This window comes from Poecile atricapillus, chromosome 2 (assembly GCF_030490865.1).
Source record: "Poecile atricapillus isolate bPoeAtr1 chromosome 2, bPoeAtr1.hap1, whole genome shotgun sequence".
In the NCBI taxonomy this organism is placed as follows: Eukaryota; Metazoa; Chordata; class Aves; order Passeriformes; family Paridae; genus Poecile; species Poecile atricapillus.
In genome coordinates this window covers 137,880,007-137,892,615 of record NC_081250.1, presented here as the reverse complement: position 1 = coordinate 137,892,615, position 12,609 = coordinate 137,880,007, and the positions used below count along the sequence as shown (strand labels likewise).

The following is a 12,609-nucleotide window of genomic DNA, read 5'->3' as shown; positions in this document are numbered from 1 at the left end:
ATTGTAGTGTTTTCCCCTGGCACAGGTAATTTTTGTGGTTCTATCTCAAAGGTGGGAGGTGGGAAGGCAATTTATTCTGTTTAACTTATGTTCAACCGCCATTAAACTCCTCACCTCCTTAGCTACAGGTGCATTATTTGATTTTTTTATTTTTTGCTGGCTGTCAAATCTGTATCAATTTCACTGGTATACAGCACACAAGTGCAAAGTGAGGATGTGAATCATGTCAATTTATAGTCATCACTGGGTTTATTTGTAATTTAAAATCTGAGTTTTATGAATCAATACAGAAAATAAGACTTCCATTTGTCCTCAAGAACTGTTTTATGTCCCTCTCCTCAAAAGCTGGATGAACTTTATGTAAGTCAAAGATGAAAAATCTTCTGCAAAGCTATCCTGAAAGATTTTCAGTTGATGGATGTTTTGCAGTCTTTATATTTCAATTTCTGAAATCGGTAAGGTTATTCTTGTGCATAAATTACGGGGAAAGGCTGAAATTTTTTCATTGCTATAGGTTTGTAGAAAAAGTCAACATATAAATATTTCTTAGATATTATATATTTTATATCTATTTTGACTTATATTTGGAGTTTTTAGAATGCATCAGAATATTATATAAAATAAATATAATATGCATTATACTACAGACACTGCTCTCTATACTGTGCAGATCCATTCTTTTATTCTCTAACTCTGAACATTACATTATTGAGACTAAATTGAAGGGCTAGTTTTTATTTAGTGGAGCGAGATCTTGCTGACCTAATGAGAAAGTCTTTGAACCAGGTCCACTGGGCTTTTGTGGTTGGTTACCAAAGCTTGAAGGTTTATTGAGGAACAGAGGATCAGGCAGAGTACACGCTTTTCTTGTACTCTTTGATGAAGTGGGGTGACCAGAAACAGCTCTCAAGTGTCTGTACACAAACAAACATGACATGGGAAGCCCAAGGACTGCAACTCCACATATGATCAGAGATCAATGACATTGTTAAAATCACAGAGCCATAGCAAAGCAGTTGGCGCTGCTGGAGTTCTGCAATAGACGTATACTGACTCTCCTAGAAAAGTGGGCAGGAAACAAAAGGAGTAAGTGTTGTTTGTGCAAAGGCGGAAACATAGGGAACTGGCATTGCCTAAGGAGCTTCCTAAAGATATTTTTGTGCCTATGTAATCTATTACTGTGCTCACTAGCAAGTTTCATAATCAGTCTGTAATACTACAGACACTAAAATGGAGTTTAACTTTTTAAGATGCTTTTCACTTTGGTGTAGTTTCTATTCTGCTGACTGTAGCACAGACAATGAAGAAACAGAATAAGAAATTAAATCAAACCTGGGGGTTGTTTTATGAAGGCAGTATAGGATATGCAGAAAATTTAACTGTTTAGTTCACTATAGATATCTAGATAGATATCTAGATGTGATATATTGTGTACCAGATTAAAGCTTGATCTACCATGCAATCTCATTAAATTCTCAATGAAGTCCACAAATTTGCATGTCCTAAAATCACTGATGACATTGCCTGTCTTTGATCATCTGTTTTATTGAAATTTACGGTTCAATATTTATGTAACATTATTGTGAATATCACTGAAAGCTACAAGAATAAGCAGAAAATTAAACAAGACACAACTAGAGAAATATATTTTCAAAATTTGTTATGAAAAATGAACAGTGAACAGCAAACCAGGAAGACAAAAAAAAGATAAAATTTTGTAAAATCAGCTTTCACTGGAGATTATTTGAACATGTACATGTTTCACTTTTTTTTTTTTTTTTAATGGGCATTTACTGATGAGATTGTAAAAGGAAAAAAAGAAGAGAGAGGAAAACTTCAGGTGTCTATGGACATAAATAGAAACAATCTATTCCCACAAAAAAAGAAAAACAAAAACCAAACCCACAAAACACTACTTTCATAATCATCACTCATCATAATATCAGTGATACTCCCTCTGCACAAAAGCCCTTATGCATATTCAAACAGAGATCTTAATTTGAATTCATAATACCTTGAAAAGCTTTTTAATGCCAAGTCCCCTCTTGCATATCACTTTGAAAAATCTTCCCCTTTCAGCATATGGTTAAGATCAGAGAAATATGTTAAGAAAATGACATTTTGGCAGTAAGTGTATTTTTTGCATTTCTGCCTTCATATCATATTTTCAAGATTGTTATTGGATAAAATTCCAGTACATGACCAAATCAATTTAATTTGATAGTATGGAGTATGAATTTTAAAAGTAGATTTAAAAAAAAAATATCAGTATTAGCTATGTATTTGTAATTGAACAATGTCAGATTCTATCAAGTCTTAACTGAAGCGTTGTCTTCTTACAATTTCTTTGAATGTTTTTCTTCATATTTAATAACTGGGAATTAAAAGGATAGGGACACACAATTCTTTCCAGGCATTTAGGTGCTTGACCGCTGTTTAACTACTACATTTTGATTGCAGTGCTTGAAGTGTGTATTGGGTGTGGGAACATGCAGCACATACAACCTAAGCTACATCCTTAAACCATCTTGATAACCAAAACACAGATAAAGACGTTCTCATTAACTGCTACCTTCCATCCTTTCACAGATATTATTTTCCCATTTCCTGGATTTCATCCACCCCTCCAGATGTTCAAAAATAGGCTGGGATTTGGGATCCATTCATCAGGATGGGTGCCTATGACAGGAGAAGCAGGACACTTGATGATTGGGCACCTAAACCAGCCAGACCCAGGTCACTCCCACACTGTCCTTACTCCTCACAAAATCCACTCTTCATTGCTTCATGTTATTCTTGCTGTTTTGCTCCCTGCAACATAAAACTTGTACCACAGGTTATTTTTTCCCCAAGATTAAATGTCCTTGAGGCACACACTGGGTTCCCCCATCTTGCTGCTTTAGCCGCCAAGTATACTGTGGTCCTTGAGCAAAGACAGTCCCATGAATGGACTTGTCCTTTCCCATGGGAAAAGGGGGTTAGGCACTTAAATGTCTTTGAGGACTCCTGTCCTGGTAGTTTGTTAGAGATAATTCAGAAAGTTACAGAAAGGCAGGGAAAGAGATTAATGTGGATCTGCACCAAAATTACAGCAAAGCTTATCTTTCCTCTCTTGCTTGTTAGCATCTCCTTACTGGGCTTGTTGCACATTGATGAAGATCAGCCATTGTTCCTCTTCCTAAATGTTCCCACACCAGCTATTTTATTTGCAACATTTCACAGCTGACATCTAAGAAATTATGCTGCTTCAATTGTGATAGAAATAGGGGTACTAAAATCAGGTTGCACAAGTTACATTTATTACATTCTCTTTTATTTGTCAGGGTCTTGTGCAGTATGAAGTTAGTGGTAGAACTCCTGTCAACAGTGTTTGTCAATTTACTTGAAGATCAAATGTTTTTTTTTACACTGTCTTCACAAATTAAGGCACCAAACATTTGCATGGGCATAATGTTTTCCAGTCTTCTCAAAGATGGGAGCTTTTACTTATGGGGGTCTGATTGCAAGACTTGAACCAAGCAAATGGTATTGTAGGTGGAGGAAAATAAGATCACAGTACAGTAATTCTGTTATTTATTATTCTAATGCTTGCAATGCACTAAGGTGATATCCAGTGTGCTTTTGGTTATATAGGCAACAATTAAATATAGATAATACTAACTGTATTTGTAGAAAATTTGCTACATGAATCAGAATAAAAACCATGATGGTTTGTTTGGGCCATTTTACTGATGGTAGCAAAATCACGCTTTGGAAAAATCTCTAAACAGCTGTGCCTCAGAATAAAGGGCACACTCATTGACATTGTTTATATTTTTAAATAGTGCCACACTAATTTTTTAAGTTTTTGTATACTATAGCAACATTGTTAGTAAACAATTTGTTATATTTCTAGGAATTAAGATATTTTTCTCTGTAATTTATTTGTGAAAAACAAAACCTGAGTTCTGCAATACTGTATGGAAGTTTGCTAAACTAGCAATTTAAAATTATTTTTCTGAGAGTCTGTAATAAATGCAAACATTATATTCTTCTTATTTATATATTTATTTATTGATTGATTATCCTTTCACAGTATAGGGACAGAACCTGTGGTGTGATGAGATTTCTCAGTTTTATTATATTTAGTGTATATAAGGTGCTCTAGGTAATTAGTAAGAATATATTTAAGAAATGTCTTTTACTTTGTTGTTGTAGTTGTTGTTGTTGGTTTTGATTTGTTTTGTTTTGATATGTTTTTATCTGGCCATGGCATAATTTAGCAAAATTTTTAAGAGACAAAACCTGTTTTTTTAAACTCCTAAACTGCTGTAATAAAGAATCATGATTTTTTTTTTCTTTCTGCTAGAAGTGAGTCATTATGTGTGTCAGAATTCTTTAAACTTTTTGTTCTGTGATCCTATACTCCTTAAAGTTGTTTTATTTTTTTTTTCTATCCTTATCATTAATTTTTCATCAGTATTGACTAGGTTTTCAGACTCTGGGGCAAGTTTTATTCATGTTAGCACTCTAATTGAACAGAAACAAGAATTGCTTTTCAAATATGCTTCAAACATTTGGGTAATAAACTGAATAACTAATGCAATATGGTATTTCCATTCAAGTTATTTAAAAGATATTTCCATTTTGAAAGAAAAAACCCACTAAATTTCCAATTAATTTTATTAGCTCGCAGAAATAATTTTAACATAGGATCCTCCAAAATAATTTTTGAGCTATTAGGCATATATATACTATAAATAAACATCAGACCTTTGAAATTCTGACATCAAATGACAGAACATCAGTCATTTGAGAATTGTTTCATCATAGAATAAGTTTTTTTAGAACTGATTTTGTGAATAACTAATGTTTGCTGGCATATCCAGCATAAGATTACATGCTAAAAAGTAGAGTAATTTTGGTTTCAGAATCGCCATGGGAAAAAAAAAAAAAATCATTGTGATAATTGGTCAAATAGTTTCACAATTATCCATGTCATGAAAAATGTATTCCTATGGTAAAATTTTAAATATTTGACTCTGATGTAAACCTCTTAATTGTGAAAGCATCTTGCATCTGACATTATAAAATCACTCCTGAATGTCTGTGGTTTGAAAACAGATCACCTGTCTGAAAATGAGAAAATTATATTTCTAGAATAAACCTAATGATTAGATATTCGCTAAAATAAAATATGACAATACAATTAGTGTACAATGGGTAAGATTCTCATGCTTCTTTATTCAGTATAATGTGACTGCTGCACATCACGTGCCACTGTTTATGATAGGGGTTAAACTCAACTTGATTTATGAAAATATTTTTGATTAAAGCAAAAGAGGAAATAATGAAATTTTTGCATGCTGTTGTAAAGTGACTGAAACAATGCTAATCCAGATTTATAATTGGCAATAAATAGAAAATTGTAAATATATGTGCTGGCACAAGTATAATAATCCTTAAGTAATTGTAACTTGAAGCAATTACTTTTTTAACATCTTAATTTTGGAGCAGCATTCCAAGTCAAAAGTGTTAAAAAGTCTTAAGCAATTATTCACCTAAACAGTAAAGAACTTTACATTCTTAAGGGATGATTTAATTTGTTTGTTTTTTTTACAGCTGAGGATGCTTGTGGAGGAACTATGAGAGGATCAAGTGGAATTATCTCAAGCCCCAACTTTCCTAATGAATATCATAATAATGCAGATTGCACATGGACAATTGTGGCAGAGCCTGGTGATACTATCTCACTCATATTTACAGATTTCCAAATGGAAGAAAAATATGATTATTTGGAAATAGAAGGTTCTGAACCACCTACAATAGGGTAAGTCAAATCTTGCAATTTTAATGTGATAAAAAAGTAAAAGATGATGAAATGTGAAAATACAACTTTTTGTTATTACTTTTCCTTTTGTGAATATGTAGTCTTGCTAAAAACAAAACAAAACAAAACAAAAAACCCACAGTAATAATTGTGACCATGGCATAAATGTTGATATTTCAATTGCAGCTGTAAAATGGTTTTTAAATATACTCCAAAAATGTAGCATCAAGATGAAGGGCACTGTAGACTCACTTGCTTCATTGTCTGTGCCTAACCATTTAACCATTATTGTATTAAAAATGTATATATTTAGAAACAGAATGGGATGGACTCATGAACTGTTAAGGATTGGTGAAGCCTTCAGAGATTTTCATAAATTGAGAAAGTGAATGGCATGGAGGCTTTCAGCACAGAGCTGGGGGAATTAGCATTGGCCACACCCTTTAGTCATGGGGTGTCTCTGGAGGAGTTTCTGTGCAGAGAACTGTATGCACAGTCTCTAAATTATGTGAGTGTAGTTGGTACATTTACCTAGAAATATCCATCCTGATCTGTGAGATAAAGCACCCTGAGCTGAGTAGTCACAGTGCTTTTTTGGCTCTGGTTTTACTCCAAGTATAGCACCTTTAAGGAGAGTGACTCCTTGTTGATTTAGCAATAGTAACAATGTTTTTGCTAGTCTGACTTCTGCAATTCTTAATCTCAGTGTAGATGCATTATGTAGATGTTGTAACACAAGTACAAGAAATAAAACAATAAAAAACCTATTTCAAGATCAAATTCAGTTAAATAGGAAAAATATATATTATGCTGTATATTATATATATATACTGTAATATTATATATTATACACAAAAGGTAAATTATACTTTCAGTGGTTTCTGGTCTGGCAGTTTTATGGTAGCACAACATCACACTACTCAAGAAACATGTCAATATGACAAATCTTTGTGCTTGTTTTAGTGGTTTAAATATGCTGTTGATTCACAGAAAAGAAGTTGCATACAAACCCATAAATCACAGTTATGGTCTTCAGTAAAATCTTGATCTCTTAACTGTCTCATGAAGCTTTATGGAGGTTCTGTATGACAAACAGAGGCATGTGAACAGCAGGTGATACAAGTGGTTGGCTAGATATATTAACATCAGTAGAGTCTTGTTTTCTTCATATCAATATAAACCCCCTCCAAAAGTAACATAGACCAAATAAAATGGTTTTGATTTTATAATAAGAAAAATATCTAAAATTAGATAATTTTATTGTTTTAAAAGCATCAGATTAGGTTGCTATGCATTGCTTATAAGTAATATATTTTTACTGCTTCAGAGTGTCATAAAAGTCTATACTCTTAAGATTTAGAAAATAGGGTTTTTTATAATTTGTGTTAATTTATACTGCCACCTACATAGTTAATTACCTGTATTAGAATATTACTTAATTGCCGTTGAGTTTTTCAAGCTTTTAAACTGAAATCCTTTGAACTGGCTGTCAGCTAAAATATATTTAAATAATAATTTATACTAATTAGTGAGGTAACACCAATGACATACAGACGTTATGAGTCACCTGAATAGCAAATGTGCATTTGATTTTTCTTGAAAGTGTTTCATTCATTCATTTATGAGCCTCAAACAATGATTTCATTTTTTGTTCTACAAATACAAGGCTCAAATGATAAAATAAGATTACTTTATATATGGAAATTCCCATTATCTGTTTACAAAACATAAAAATTTACAATGCTAATTTAATAATTGCTTATGTAGAGAAACAGACTGAGAACATATTCTTTTTTTTAGCTTGTAATTTGTATTCCCTAAATCGGACTGGTGTGTTCAATTATGGAAAAATATCCCCCCATATGTTGGGGAAAACAGCTTTGGAAAGCTTAATTAACAGCAATTTGTTAATTAGATTTAGAGTGATAATACGATATATGCCCTTAGACTACAGCTAATCTAAAACTAAACACAGGTTCTTTATCTTTCATTTTGGGAAAAAAGCTTACCTAATTTTCAAAATTACTGAAAACTTACTGGGTGATCTGGATAATAAGGATTATTATAAAATAATTTCTTAGAAAACTTGGTGCTTTATAAGACTATTGCACCTATTGATTTAAAAAAAAAACCTTCACATTTTTCTTCTGTACATCTGCTGTGTAAAAAAATATCTCTACTTTTTGTTTCTAACTGAAATAAAGAACTAGATTATGCATCAAGTAGATAGGCTGGGGTTATACATAAGACAAGACTTGGAATGCTTTATGAAGTGCTAACTTTCTGTAGTTTTCTAGTCAGTTGTTATAATATTTCAGATATGGCAGTCTTTTCTCTAAAGAAAATCTTGATAAGCCATTTTCATTTAAGTAGCAGTAAAAAATTGTGTAGATGCCCTTCAGGGTTCTTGTTGTGTTGTTTATTCTAACATTTGCTAACTTGAGTTGAATTACGGAACTTCTTTAATTTTGAAGTGAAACTGAAGGAAAATTATTAGTTTGAGAAAATTATTTTCCCCATTTTTTTCAACAAAAAAACCCAACCTGAAAGTAAATAAGATCCAGTGAATTGTTCCTTTTTGTCTATGAAAAACCAGGCCATGCCAAACTAATACAAAAGTTGACAGTTGTTCTTCCTCCATATTTGGAGAGCTTGGTTGTTAATTAACATTTTCTGACTGTTAATCCCATTATCCTAATGCTGTGAAAGAAACAAAATGATAAACAGAACCTGTAAGAAACATTAGTGAAGAATATGCTAACTATTCATAATAAAAGTGAGAGTGAGTAGGCAGATAATATCTGTTATGGAAAAGGGTATTATCTGGGGTTGGGATTTTTTTGTGAGGGAAATGCAGTTATCCATGTTAGATATGTACATAGTCACTTTTGTTGCCAGTTTGGTTACAATAAAAATTAGCCTTTAGGAGGCATTTAAAAAGTAAGTGTACTGTTGTGACAACCTTCAACAGACACATGCAGTAATAAAACAGATTCTCAATCAGATCTTTTTAACAAAGTGGTTATTTTATTTATTGAGTTCCTGACCAGATGAGATTTATTTTCAGTCAATTTACTTGCTGAAATAATGCTCATATCAAAAGCTAGAGAGGAAAACCTCTGTCTGACGTACATTTGGCAGCACAGGGATAGAACATTATGCCTCAATAGTACAACTACCAATGAAAGTAATAAAAAGTAGAAGGAAACAAAGAAAACCAGACAAGACAAGAGGCAGAGGTTCTCATAAGAGATTAAAATAAGAGGAAAAAAAAAATCCACCTCAGGCCCAGCATTTATTTTCTTGAAAAATCATGTCAAATTAGAAGATGACAAGTATAACAGTCTATTTTTTAGTAATAAAGACTGCTGATACTGCTTTAGATAATTATTGCTGTTTTCTCACTAATACAAAGTTTTAAAATCTGTTTTTAATGCTCAGAGGAAGGACTCAGGAAGGTAAGATTTATGAGTGGTATGATTTTAATAAGTATGCTAAAAGCCCCAGATGAGAAAGTTTATAATCTGATAACAGTTGAATTTAAATTTAAATAATAGTAGCAAAATTGATACTGCTTATCATAGGAAAAATTATTTCAGAAGAATGTTGTGGTTGTAGCCAAACGGGTAGAAAATGTTATTCAATTAATAGAGCAAACAAAGTGCAATTATCAGAGTATTTGTTTACTGATAGTGGATAGAATTAATTTTTACTGGATTTAATTGCAAAAAAACATACATACACACACACACAAAAAAAAAAAAAAAAAAAAGTCACTTCAAAAAGCAGCCAAGTTTTGGAATGCCTAAATCCTTTGCTTCTAAAACAGGGAACAGAAGGTAACAGAGATAATGCTTAACCGTGGAACAGGGAGAGCAAAAAAACAGGAATAGGAGGAATACCAATGCTAAAAATATTATCTGGTTTGAGTCTTTGATAATCTACCCATTGTGTCTTATCATTTTTATCTTTTTCTGAAGGACTGAGAGCAAAAATGTTCTTTGCTTTCTTGGAAACAAAGGCTTTCCATAGAAACCAGGTATTTTTGTCCTTTACTGTTTGCTTCTGTGATTTAATTTTTTGCTGGGTGATTTAGAATTTCACCTGTGGCATTTCCATGAGGTCATTTGGAACCCTCCAAGAAGCACAATGCATTCTGTAATGTGTAGGTTCAGGCACAAAGATAGTGTTTGGGAGGGGAATTTGTTACAGTGACTGTGGAGGTTGATGGCATGTTTTTCATTGTTCTATTGTGTGATTCTATTTGGCAATCATCATCTGAAAACAACTTTGGAACTGGCTTTACATCTGGTACTCTCAAAATTCTTACTGAAACTTGAGAAAGATTTGAATCTAAGAGAGGAATAAGATATCAAATAACGTGTTTAACAGTAGAGGCAGAGGCTTCTCTTATGTTACTTTGTACTGTTTGTACATGTATATTTTTGAAGAAACAGAAGACCCTTCCATGGTGAGCACCCTGTTTTGATGGGGTTTTCTGCATTAACTTCTCTCTCTGGTTGTAGTTCAAAGTGCAGTCACAAATGTGCCTCAAACTTTGCAGGCAGAATAGACACATATAAACATGAGTTACCTGATGAAAATCTGTCACTTAAGGGTAGAGAACTTGAAGTCTACTCTTCTTATAAGAGAGTTACTTTGTGGCATTTAGATTCAGTGCTTAGTGAAAGGGGAATATGATTTCAAGAAATTGTCATATCCGTGGAAATTCGGTTCAACCAAAGGTGTAAATCCAGAGTTTAATCCTGGAATTCAATATGTTATGCATGTGTCCACATAACCAGGTTATAAGGAAACACAAAACAGAATGACAAAATCTTATAAGCAGGTTAGTTCAGCATGGAAGAGAACTCAGGAGCTGACTTGTCCAATCTACTGCTGAAAGCAGACTCAGTTCTCAGGTAAGGCAAGGCTGCTCAGGCCTTTATCCAAAGATGGATTCTAAACAACCTATGTGGACACCCTTCTTAATTTCCTGACTGTCCTCATGGGCAGAAAAGCTTTTCCATTTTTTCCTAATATAGAAATCATTGTTTTCAGTGAGAATCAACAAACAAGGATTTATTATTACCGATTGTCTGTTTGAGGTCCAAACATCTCCTGCATTCTCTTTCTTCCTTATGGATAGGCAGTGATATGACCTTTCTCCTGAGCTGGTTGGCTGATACGACCAATCCTAGCTCATGAGTTGAAGATCTTCCTTCCTCAGGCTCAAATTGTCCCATTCATCTTACAGGGATATGTACATGACCAGAGATGTGATTTGTCCTGTCTTCCTCTAGAGTACTAAATGCTAAAGCTTATCTGGCACATGTGATTTGTAACTGTATAATGGAGTCAAGCCTCAGTGAGAAAACCATCTGTTAAATTCCAGCGTGTACTTGCATCAGACAGGGAGTCACATGCAGGCACAGAATCCACTTGTCTCATTGTGGTACAAATGAACATTTTACATGGCCACTGTGATGCTGTTTTTGAAAATAAACACATGTTCCCACTTCTATTTCTGATTCATCCCCTACCTTGTGTTGGCTCAGGCATTTACCCAGTCACAAAGGAGCTGCACCAGGAGGTGATATGAGTAAAAACCAAGCTTTTTTTCTTCCTTGGTTAGTGAGCAGGAAACACAAGAGTTGAAGAGTGTATCAAGGCACATAGGGAGGGGAATATTGTTTCTTCAGGGAATAGAACAACTTTACTGTCAAAATAAAGCCTGATCTGTTGTCTTCTTAGGTACTTGTATGTTGAATAACAGTACCCATGTAAAGATCTACTTTTTTTTTTTTCCCTTTTACAGTAGGTGCAGAAACTTCACAAAGTTATTCTATTTCCTTTATGCTTTTATACTTTATGCTTATTTTAATGCAATCTTGTGATAGCATGAAATATTTTATTTTGATTAATGTACACAGTATCAGGAAGACAGTATTTGGTTTTTGCTGTTGCAAGAGGTGGTTAAAAGCATTTATTTTGAGGAAACTTTTCTGAAGCTGCTCCTAATTTCTTACCTTTCCTATGTTCAGGAGTAATGCAAAATAAACACTTGCAAGCCTTTTCTGAAGTTGCATGTTTTCATTATTCTGAGAGTAATTTTTAATATGCATGAAGTTTTTCTCGTCTGGAGTTAGAGATTCACCAGCAGTTATCAAATGAGCAGTTACTTTGGATGGGCTTTTTACATATATTCTTCTCAAAAAGGACAGGATTATATTATTTCACAGAGTCTTATCAACATTCAGAAACAAATAGAAAAGCAGTCTTCTTGAATCTTGATATGCAAGAACAGTACTCTCGTTTTACCATATACCTCTTTGACAAAGATTTACTATTACTACTTTTGTGTTTCTATGGGTCACTTTAATCCTCCTTTGATGAAACAGCCCAGAGTGTTTTCAGTGTGGCTTATTTGTAACTGCTTTGTAGAAATCAGGTAAAGAATAGTCTAGTCCTGGGGGATTTTGCTAATGAACACTTAAAACATGTAACAAAAAGAAAAAAAAAGTAGCAAAGAAAATCAGAATTCTCTTACAGCAGATTTGGGGAATAAAATAGAGGCAGGAAGATGGCTTGATGATTTAACAGGGAGCACTTTCAGTGTGCTTACTCCAGCAGAACACTGTACTTGTTTTGATGTGGTCATTTGCTATAGTCTCAGGATGGCAATTGTTGGAGTAGTAAGGGAGACATTGCTCTTGTCTTGACTGAAACATCAGTGACTGAACTCGTTAGTAAGTTTTATGCTGTGTGAGCTGTATGGTGGGGGAAAGTGTATTAGGATA

The 12,609-nt window shown here is 33.5% G+C and overlaps 1 protein-coding gene across 3 annotated transcripts in view; it reads left to right on the top strand.

Annotated features, from left to right (window-relative positions):
* Positions 1-12,609, top strand: part of CSMD3 (CUB and Sushi multiple domains 3) — a 573,013-nt gene that overhangs the window by 178,299 nt on the left and 382,105 nt on the right. For all 3 annotated transcript variants that reach the window (XM_058831785.1, XM_058831783.1, XM_058831782.1), the window contains exon 5: positions 5,602-5,809. In XM_058831785.1, coding sequence (XP_058687768.1) covers positions 5,602-5,809 — 208 coding nt within the window. The remainder of the gene's footprint in view (positions 1-5,601; positions 5,810-12,609) is intronic.